Source organism: Malus sylvestris, chromosome 6, assembly GCF_916048215.2.
Source record: "Malus sylvestris chromosome 6, drMalSylv7.2, whole genome shotgun sequence".
Classification (NCBI taxonomy): Eukaryota; Viridiplantae; Streptophyta; class Magnoliopsida; order Rosales; family Rosaceae; genus Malus; species Malus sylvestris.
In genome coordinates this window covers 21,362,397-21,373,674 of record NC_062265.1, presented here as the reverse complement: position 1 = coordinate 21,373,674, position 11,278 = coordinate 21,362,397, and the positions used below count along the sequence as shown (strand labels likewise).

Genomic DNA, 11,278 nt, shown 5'->3' with positions numbered 1-11,278 from the left:
TTCAATCGACACAAAGGAAACAAAATATAAAGGACCAAACAAGCAAAACCTAAAATTAGGTCATGAAGAAAAGTTACAAATGTAAGCAAAAGTTGGACAAGGGGGGCAAGAATCCAAATATAAATTCTGATCCACACCGAAATTAGCCAAAACTGTGAACACGTGCATAACCATGTCCAAAAATATGAGTGACATAAACGTGCATCTGGGAGAGAAAAGCAAGGCAATTAGTCCAAGGGACGCACGGATGCCAGGAAATCTTGCCATAAGCAAAGAAAGATAAAGGACCACTAAAAAAGAATCTCATTCACAAAAAATTTCAACCTTTTGCCCAAGATTAATCCATGGCTTAAATAACTACATGAAACTCCCATTCTAAAGAATAAGCAAGTCTTTTGAAGATGCAAAACAGTGTAAACAGTTGCCAAATTGGTCTCGAAAAACACCCCCAATTCCCACCAAACCAAGGGCACCACGAGCCGTGCCATCTATGGTAAAATTAATCCAAGATACAGGAGGTGGCAACTGCAGAACCTCATAAATATGAGGAGCCTTAGCTGGACGACCTTAACTCCCATGGCACGAAGAAGACAAGGATCAGACACGGAGTTTTCGCATGGTAGCTATGCTCAAAGAATCAATCTCAATCAGCTGCAGCTTAATATCATGAACAATAAAGGAAACATGACGAGACGATTCCTCAAAACATAATGCATTACAGGCTGCCCATGGTAAACCAAATCTGAATATTATATCTCCCACCACATCTATGCAACCGCAGCCCCAAATGACTTGAGTGATATCCTCACCTCAGCACTAGCCACAACTTTATCAGCAGTACAATCCTTTGGGATGCTGAAACTGTCAAATATTGTTTGATTTTAAATGTAGCTTTCTCAGAATTATGTTCATATTTTTTTTAGTTTTGAAGAGTTTGTTCGTCACCCGTTCTATATATATAGTGAAATACAATGACTACTCATCCATCAAGCACAATTCTTTCATGGTATCACCCTCTCCCAGTGCAACGAAAATTTCTTCACTCACCATGGCTTATCTCGCTGCATCTTCCCTCTCCAATGTGTCACATTTCCTACCTCTCAAACTCCATGGACAAAACTATCCCCTATGGAGGAACAATTTATATCATTGCAATGCAGTCGTAGCTTTCTACCATTCATGGATAATGGAACCTCTTAATGTCCTCCGGCTTTCCTTTAGACACAGAAGGCCAACTCACAGATGAGATTAATTCTTTTTTCGAACCCTGGATTCAACCAGACCAGAGGGTTCTCTAGTGGTTGATCAGAGAGACTGGCCAATGACCCCACTTTCAACAACACCGATATTATTCCCAACTTGGTAATTACCACCTGCACAATCCGTCAAGTGTGATGTTTTATTACAAAAGGCCTTAGTGTTAGTTAGAGTGAGATTAGAATATTTAAATTCTTATTTTCTCATAGATAGGTCAATGCGGGAAATTTCAACATGCCTCCTCAAGTGGGACCCAATTAGTAGGTTACACGTTGAAGACCTACGTATCGACAACCAAGGGGACTCACCCTACATGCGGGACAAGGAACCCATCATCATTGCGCGGGGCCAAGCAGACCCACCCATCATGTGGCAGTACATTACTGGCCCGTTCCCTGGCTCTAATACCATGTAGAATTATCAGAGAGACAAACCTAGGGCCCACTTCGAACAACACCGATACTGTCTCCAACCACCAAATCTCTTTTTTTGTTTTTTATTTTATTTTATTTTCTGCAATTCTTTTTTCGTTCTTCTTGTTCTTTTTTGTTCTTCTTTTCTTTATTTTCTTCCTCATGGCAGCGAAAATTTATCTTCTTCTAACAATAGTAGATATTCTTCACCCTCAGGTTCATGGCCGGTGGGTGCATGAAGAAAATTAGCTTTGTGCACCCACAGAAAAGCGCTCGTAGCAAAGTTCAAACTAAGAATCGAACTCTGCTCTGATACCAAGTTGAAAATAAAGGGTTTAGGACAAATTTAAGTATTCTCTACAATCTCACTATTCTCGAATAACAACTTCAATATTTTATTTTTCTCCATAAGGAGGTATTTATAAGATTACAAAAGAGCAATACTAGGAAATAAATTAAAAAAAAAAATCCTTTTTCTACAAGACAAGGAAACCTAGACCAAATCAAATCATATCAAAGCCCTAATTAAATCATATAAAATCACAAATTAAATCAAACTCATGATGTGAAATCTTCATTGACATGCTAAAACTAATGCCAATCTTTTCGAAAGCTCAACAAATCACAATCCGACATAACTAATGCCTCTTTTCAAATGTCTGACTAGAACTAGTGCCTATCATTTCGTAAGCCCAACTAGAACAAATGCCTCTTTTCGAAAACCCGACTAATAAATCATAATCCTCAGAACTAACGCCTTTTTTTGAAAGCCCAACTAAAACTAACGCTAATCTTTTCGAAAGCCCAATTAGAGCTAACGTCTTTTTTTGAAAGCCGGATAAATAAATCTCTTGATATGTTGGAACTAACGCCTCTTTTCGAAAGTCCAGTTGGAACAAACGCTAATCTTTTCAAAAGCCCAAAAAAACTAACACCTCTTTCCATAAGCCCCAACCACCTAATCTTCTTTTTTTTTGTTCTCCTTTTTTCTCTTCTTCAAACTCAAAAACAAACTAAACTTACTAGAAAAAATAAAATAAAATACAAAAAAACACCCATGATAGGAAACAGATCCTACCATGACTAAATTTTTATTTTTTTTCCTAATGTCTTCTCCAAGGCAACAAAACAATACCTTTTTCTTCCATTTTCTCTTCTTCATGGTAGCGAAAATTTGTTTTCTACCAACAATCGTAGACAATCTTCACCCTCAAGTTCATGGCATGTGGGTGCACGAAGAAAATTAGCTTCATGCAACCACAAGGAAGCTCTCACAGCAAAATTCAACCAAGAATCGAACTTTACTCGGATACCAAGTTGAAAATAAAGGGTTTAGGAAAAATTTAAGAATTATCTACAATTCCACTTTGAGGTGTGCTTCTCAATCTTTGTTGTGGTGATCACTGCGTCGCTGATTTTTTAGATAAAATCAACGCTTTGGCTGACTAACTTGCCCTTCTAGTTCGCCCATATCTGATGCTGACCTTATTACCACAATTATGAACAACGTTGGCCCTCTGTATGAAAATACCGTTGCCTCTATTCAAGCCAGAGAGACTTCCATTTCCTACGCTGCATTAGAAGCGCTACTTCTCAGTGCAAGGACTCGCCAATGGACCTTCTCTATCCCTAATGACCGTGGAGTCACAGTCGAGCACAATTCTTTCACCCAAATGGACTATCAACCCGTGCCAATCATCTCCCACCAAAAACTGAACCTGTGAGCCAAAACCATGATTTAGAGGATAGGAGAAAAAACTGAAAATGTCATAAAAATTATCTCCAGTTGTTTCCAACTCAAACAAGAAGACAAACTTTGGCGAGAATAATTGCAACTAAAAAGGAGGTGATAAGGTGTCTTAATTGCAGAGTGACATAGCATATATATAGACGCCAAAGAAAATCGTCAAACTTGCAAAAGAATATTTGTGTCAAGCTTACCGTGCATACAATTCATAAAAGAACTGAATTATGAGGATGGTAGGAAGAACGCCAAACCCAATTCTCCCAAGCAACTAGTGGTTGTTTACTTTTTTTTAAATCATAAGTCCGAGTAAGTGTTAAATAACCATCATTAGCATCATTCCAAACCAATTTATAATCCACCCAAAGTAAGAGCAATTGATTCCAAGTTGAGTGCATCCAAAACAAGTTGACGCCATTGTCCATTATGGATCAAATCAGAAACTTTAGATTTCAATAACTTTCGCATAGACATAGGGATAGCCAAAAGCATCCATAATGGGCTCACATAACCAAACTGTATAATCGAGACCTTTTGCTATAAAAATCATACCAAATAATAGGTGGCTAAGTTTGGAGGACAGTGTTAGTGGTGGACCATGCATGCTGGGGTGTAAAAAGTTTATCATAATGTTGAAGCATGTTATTATCTAACGCATCTTGGACACAATTTACTATTCCTGAATTTGCTTTATTAAGTTGGGCTTTCAAAATGTTGAGCTAGCTCCATATTAAGAATATTGAATGACTAGGCATTTGAAAAGCTGTGTTGGTTCCGGCAAAATGAATTCACTAGTTTCCAACGGGTACAAGTTTATTTAGGGAGGGTTGGATTAGAAACAACCCTTCCAATTTTTGTTCCAAATTCCAAAATCAGATCACGATCTTTATTCAGAATTTTCGACATTCTCCAAAATTTCATAGTCGTAGTAACTTGAAAATTTTGGAACATAATTCGAAAATTCATATGTTTGACATGTTTATGAAAATTTAGGAAGTTATTTGATTAGAATATGTTTGGAACACTTTGGATAATTCGAATCGGAAACTTGGAATTCTCAAAATATTTAAAGGCATTCCAATTTTCATTCCAATTTTTCGTAAATTATTCGGATTTGAAATGTTTGGGTTTGGATTAAAAATATTTACTATTGGAATTGAAAACACCATTCCAACTTGCACCACTACCGATGGGGAATTGGTTTTTTGAGTGACCTTTTTGTATGGTCACTCGTAAGGGAGTGTGTTGAAGAATAGAGTCTAATTAGGGAGATAACAAAATAATATACAATATATGTGGAAGAGTCACTTCTAATTTCTCTGAGACCTTTTATTATAAAATCTACACTTAATAATAGGTGATTAAGTTGGACAATGATATTGGTGGTAGGAGATCCTTATATTTCCCTCATTCTTCATTGTATTTATGAAACACGACTTTCATTAATCGCTGTTATGTGACTCTTCTTCACTGTTTTAAATAAGACCGAATAGAACAAAATCTTAGAAGTGGAACGACTTAAAGTATATATATTTTTAGTTTGTATACTTTTCTTTAGATATTTTATCTACAACTCTCCTACCGTTTCTCCTGCACTCTTAGATATCCCTCATTCTCCAATCTATTTGTGCACTGTCACTAAAAATTAAAAAAATTAAATTGCAATAGCAACCAAATTAACATAGCAATGTAGCATAATATAACACAATTTGCATATTCAAAATATGAACATATTAATTGCGTGTGAATGCATAATGGTGAATGTTTTCATGCTATCAGGGACTTATAAAATATCGATTTCGTGTTTTAGAAAAACATGATTTGATAGAAACGAAAGAAAGCCCTTGAGTGCTAGTTGTAGAAGAACCTCCTCCACGAACCTTCAGTTACTTAGCCGCAGAGGAAGCGTGCTAATAACATGTTGTAGGCCTATTTAACAAAAGAATTATAAAAGGAGAGAGGTGCAACGATAAGAGAGAGAAGAGAATTGGTAAATTTTGAGGTGTGTATTTTCTCACCCTTTGTGCCTTTATCCTTGCCTTTCAAGTCATACATCTTAATTAGGACACTATCTGCAAAATACTATAGAATCCCATAAAGATTTACACAATCACATCCTTAACTAAATTAGGACTGCAACAAAATAATTTTTATTTTGTTTTTTTTTTACTTTTTTTTGTATACATTTCTTTATACATTTTATTTGCATATCTCCCACCATCTCTCCTGCACCTCTTAGATATCCTTTAGGGAAATTTTATTGAACTCATGTAACCTCTTTCTACACCCAACTTAAATTTAAATTGTTAATTATCTATTTTACCCTATTGCATAATTACTATTAAGTACAAAATGAAATTAATAATAAAACTCAAAATTATCAATAAACTCATTAAACCCTAATAGGTCTTGTAGAGAAAAACAAGCTTTTTTTTTTTTTTTTTGTTGATGGGTGGTGATTTTGAAGTTTTGAATCCTCCAACTAAGGTATGACTCAATTTATGAATATTTTGTTCGTTTGATTTTAATTTTTTTTAAAGTTTAGAAGATGAGTATTTGGGTTTCAATTTTTTTCATCAATCCCGAATTGTTTGTTATATTTTCTGCAATTGAAAAATTCTACGGAAAAACTTCTTACCAATGTTCTTAGATTATAAACTTCCTTGCCCGTTGATAAATATAAGGGGATGAATTGTTCGATTTGTTGCTTATGCACATTAGTAGAAAGAAAAAAAGACAAATGTTTGGGTTTGGTAGCAGAAAGAAAAAAGTAGCCATGGAAATGCTAGTGGGAAGAGGGGTGAGGCAAGGACGCCTCTTTAAAAAAAATAAAAATTCAATTACATATGTTATTTTATAAAGAAAATGAGTGTAAAGATAACTTAACATTTTGAATTGAGTTTGAGATGGTAGTTTAGGTAATAAATTTGAGTTTGGAGAGAGATTAATTCTTTAATAAAAAACAATATGGGTGAAGAGAGTAAGTTGAGTGTAGAAAGAGGTTATATGGGTTCAAATAAAATTTCTCTATCCCTTACTCTCCAATTTATTTATCCGCCATCACTAAAAAAAAAAAAACTTAAAACAAAATATTTATCAAACGAGCAATAGGTTTCCTCAAAATACAATTATGCTGCTAAACGTGCATACAGTTAGAGTTTTTTACTTGAAATCTTCTGGACGGTCCAAACTATGATGTTGATGTTGATGGTGTAGGACAATGGACAAAGTCGTTATGTATGTGACATAGCTCGCAAAGTCTTTATGTATGTGCTATGCGCGTTTTCATATTTTTATGACTTTGTGTCGTAGGCCAAGTTTTTAAAGCCCTCAAAGCTTTCTATTATTCTATATTTTGTTTCCTACAAGCATTTTCACATCTTTATGTTCAACCTTCTAGTAGAGTCAATGAACTACAGCCTAACTATGTGCGTGTTTTCATTCCTCTAGTGAACTCGTTAACCAAATTTTCCACACACTATATATACCACCCCACACTCAACCAACATTCACACAATCAAACAACAAACACACCCGCTCATCAGTTCATATTTTACGAAGAAAAACAAAGAACTTTTTCTTACGAAGCTCTAACTGCAGCAAAAGAAATTAAGATGGCTGAGAAGACCCAACAGGCTTATCCTGCAGCACCAGCAAACCATGGTTACCAAAGAAGTGATGCTGAGTCTTTGTTATCCACCGACGAGCTCAAACGCAAGAAGAGAATCAAATTGGCCATTTATGTTGCTATTTTCATTGTGTTTCAGATCATCGTCATAACCGTGATTAGCCTTACTGTCATGAAAGTTAAAACACCAAAGGTCCGGCTGGGGAACATCAACGTACAAGAACTCAACTCCATCCCAGCAACACCTTCATTCGACACAAAATTCACAACCCAAATCAATGTGAAGAACACAAATTGGGGTCCTTACAAGTTCGATGCTAGCAGTGTTACGTTTTTGTACAAAGGAGCGACTGTCGGGCAAGTTTCTATTCCAAAGAGCAAGGCTGGCATGCTTTCCACCAAAAAGATCACTGTCGAAGTGAGCTTGAGTTCAAGTGCATTAGGCGGTTCCAATCTTGGGAGTGAACTGTCCAGTGGCGTATTGACTCTCAACAGCGCGGCTAAGTTGAATGGAAAGGTGGAACTGATGCTTATAATGAAGAAGAAGAAGTCCTCCACCATGGATTGTACAATTGCATTTGATCTGTCATCAAAGACCCTCAAAAGTTTACGGTGCAAGTGATCATAGTCGATAGGGATCCAGGCTACATAATTCGCAGAGCATTTGTATTGCGACTAGCTCTTGCTTTGTTGTATTTTATTCTTTTATTCGTTTCCTCTGTGTGGCCATTAAGGATACCACCCACTTTTTCTTGTCCATATTTTCATCTGGCTTAGCTATTTGTTTACCAGAAACTTAAAGGCACTTACCTGGGATTTTTCATCCATCATATATCTTTTGTTTTTTCTTTTGATCCATTATAAGGAGATTTTTTGTTTTCTTTTACTGTTTAACTTTTTTTTTTTTTTTTTTCCTGAATTGTTATCTTTTGAAAGGCAGAGGAGTTCTTTTCTTCAAGCATGACATGCCACTTCCCTTCATTAAATTACAAAGCAGAAGCAAAAGTAATTGTTTTTGGGATGTGCTATCCACGCATCCCATTTTACTTCTCACATACCCTTGATAATTTCTATCCGTTGATCTTCTTCAATTCATCCGATCCGACGACCGAAAATTAAAAAAGTGTGTGAGAAGTAAAATGGAGTGTGTGGATATCACACTCCTTGTTTTTTTGGCAGAAAAATAGAGCTCATTGAGCCAGTACAATCTAAGAGTTCATAACAATAAAGTACATGTAGAGAAAAGCTGACAAGCATAAGCTAAAATCAGTGAAAGAAAAGAAAAAGGAAACCAAACCTCTTTCACTCGACACAAAGGAAACAAAATATCAAGGACCAAACAAGCAAAACCTAAAATTAGGTCATGAAGAAAAGTTACAAATGTAAGCAAAAGTTGGACAAGGGGGGCAAGAATCCAAATATAAATTCCCAGAATGATCAACACCGAAATTAGCCAAAACTGTGAACAACTGCATAACCATGTCCAAAAATATGAGTGACATAAACGTGCATTTGGGAGAGAAAAAACAAGGCAATAATCCAAGGAACACACGGATGCCAGGAAATCTTGCCAGAAGCAAAGAAAGATAAAGGACCACTAAAAACAGAATCACATTCAATTGAAAAAAAATTTCAACCTTTTGCCCAAGATTAATCCATGGCTTAAATAACTGCATGAAACTCTCATTCTAAAGAATAAGCAAGTCTTTTGAAGATGCAAAACAGTGTAAACCGTTGCCAAATTGGTCTCCAAAAACACCCCCACTTCCCACCAAACCAAGGGCACCAAGAGCCGTGCCATCTATGGTAAAATTAATCCAAGATACAGGAGGAGGCAACCACAGAACCTCATAAATATGAGGAGCCTTAGCTGGACGACCTTAACTCCCATGGCACGAAGGAGACAAAGATCAGACATGGAGTTTTCGCATGGTAGCTATGCTCAAAGAATCAATCTCAATCAGCTGCAACTTAATATCATGAACAATAAAAGAAACATGACGAGACGATTCCTCAAAACATAATGCATTACAGGCTGCCCATGGTAAACCAAATCTGAATATTATATATCCCACCACATCTATGCAAACGCAGCCGCAAATGACTTAAGTGATATCCTCACCTCAACACTTGCCACAACTTTATCAACAGTACAATCCTTTGGGATGCTGAAACTGTCAAATGTTGTTCGATTTTAAATGTAGCTTTCTCAAAATTATGTTCATAATTTTTTAGTTTTGAAGAGTTTGTTCGTCACCCGTTCTATATATATAGTGAAATACAATGACTACTCACCCATCGAGCACAATTCTTTCATGGTATCACCCTCTCCCAGTGCAACGAAAATTTCTTCACTCACCATGGCTTATCTCGCTGCATCTTCCCTCTCCAATGTGTTGTTGAATTAGTGGCCAAGTAGCCAAAAGCATATAATAAAAATGATGGACATAATGATGTGGGAACATCATTATGAGGAGACAAATGATTATGTTTTCTTTTGCTTTGGCTTTTTCAAAGGTAGAAAAGTCAGCTTTTGTCCCCCCACTTGTTGCATTTTTGGAAATGAGAGAAACGGAAGGATAGTTGTAAAAGGTGCAGAAAATAGAGAGCATTTTCTGAAGGTAGTTGTAGAGTGCACCAGAAAAACAGAGAAGAAAAAATAGAAGTGCAGCAGCCCCTCTTTGAAGAGAAGAAGAAGGAGCTCTTCTCTTTGGTTAGTAATCACCCACGAAGGTAGTTGTTGTTGTAATAACTTTGAGCTTTGTATAGAGAAGAAATTATTCACAATATTTCTTTCTCTATTTGTTTCTTTGGTGTGTGAGAGCTAGTGGTTGTATTGGGGTTTTGGGTTGTGAGCTTGCCAACACTTTGTAAACTCTCATTTGGTTGATTGTGGATTATTGGGTGAGCTCATACTGCTCTGAGGACGTAATCCAGTTACACTGACTGTTGAGGAACCTCGTTAAAATCTTGGTGTCCTTTATATTTTGTTTTTGCATTCCATTTGATATATTTCCTATGGGTTAGCTTGAGTTGGTTCCAACGGGTTTGGTGCTATCCTAGCACAACAATTGATATCAGAACACTGGCTACTCTTGGGTACAGTCTAGTTGCCAAAGATGTCAAACGGACAAGATGAGAATCCTTTTGGAAGTAGCTCCAGGTTTGCAAGAACTACGGTGCAAAATGCAAAGTTCGAAGTGGAAAAGTTTGATGGCACAAACAACTTCGGGATGTGGCAATTTGAGGTCAAAGATGTGTTGGCTTAACAAGATCTACTTGCCGCTCTAGGAGAGAAGTTGGAAGCTATGTCGAAGTCGAAATGGGAGAAATTAAATTTGTGGGTTTGCTCTTCAATTCGGTTATGCCTTGCAAAAACTCAAAAGTATTTTGTGATGAGGGAGACAGTAGCAAGTGTGTTGTGGCAAAAATTGGAAGACAAGTATATGACGAAGAGTGCAGAGAACCGGCTACACTTGAAGAAAAAGCTCTACCGCTTCCAATACAAAGAAGGTACAAAAATGATTAGACACCTTGATGCTTTTAATAAGTTGATTTCTGACTTGTTAAATTTAGAAGAGGATATTAAAGATGAAGATAAGACCTTAATATTGTTGAATTCCTTGCCGGACTCTTATGAGCATTTTGTTACCACTATTATGCATGGTAAAGAAACTATGAAATTTGAAGATGTGTCAAATGCCTTGATGAATTATGAAATGAGGTATAGAGATAAAAATCATGATAGTACCTTTGAAGCTTTATTTGTTAAAGGTAGATCATCGAAGAAGATGTCCTCTTCTAGTAAGAAAAAATCATACTATCGACCTAGAGGAAACTCTAAAGGTAGAAAAACCTTGGAAATGGATGAATGTGCCTTTTGTCATAATAAGGGTCATTGGAAGAAAGATGAAGCCAATGTTGCTGAGGTTGAAACAAATTTTTTTGATTTTGCTTTAACCACTTCCTCATCATTTGATTGTGCTACTAAATGGGTGTTGGATACGGGTTGTACTCATCATATGACTCATCACAAGGATTGGTTTTCAAGCTTGAAAGAGTTTGATGGTGGTGTTGTTTTCAAGGGAGATGACAATCCTTGTACAACAAAAGGGATTGGTACAGTTCATTTGAAGTTGCATGATGGCATGGTTAAAGAGTTGACAGGTGTTTAGTATGTACAGAATTTGAAGAAAAATCTTATTTCTTTGGGCACTTTAGAATCCAAGGGCTTCA

General features: G+C 36.4%; 1 protein-coding gene across 1 annotated transcript; it reads left to right on the top strand.

Annotated features, from left to right (window-relative positions):
- The first annotated feature begins 6,914 nt into the window (after positions 1-6,914).
- On the top strand, positions 6,915-7,928 carry LOC126625981 (uncharacterized). The gene has a single exon (XM_050295118.1). The coding sequence runs from the start codon at positions 7,029-7,031 to the stop codon at positions 7,662-7,664; it is 636 nt and encodes a 211-aa protein (XP_050151075.1). The 5' UTR covers positions 6,915-7,028; the 3' UTR covers positions 7,665-7,928.
- The last annotated feature ends 3,350 nt before the right edge of the window (positions 7,929-11,278 follow it).

What these genes read in the sequence shown, in the direction of transcription:
- LOC126625981 (XM_050295118.1), top strand. Translation starts at nt 7,029, where the DNA reads ATGGCTGAGAAGACCCAACAGGCTTATCCTGCAGCACCAGCAAACCAT.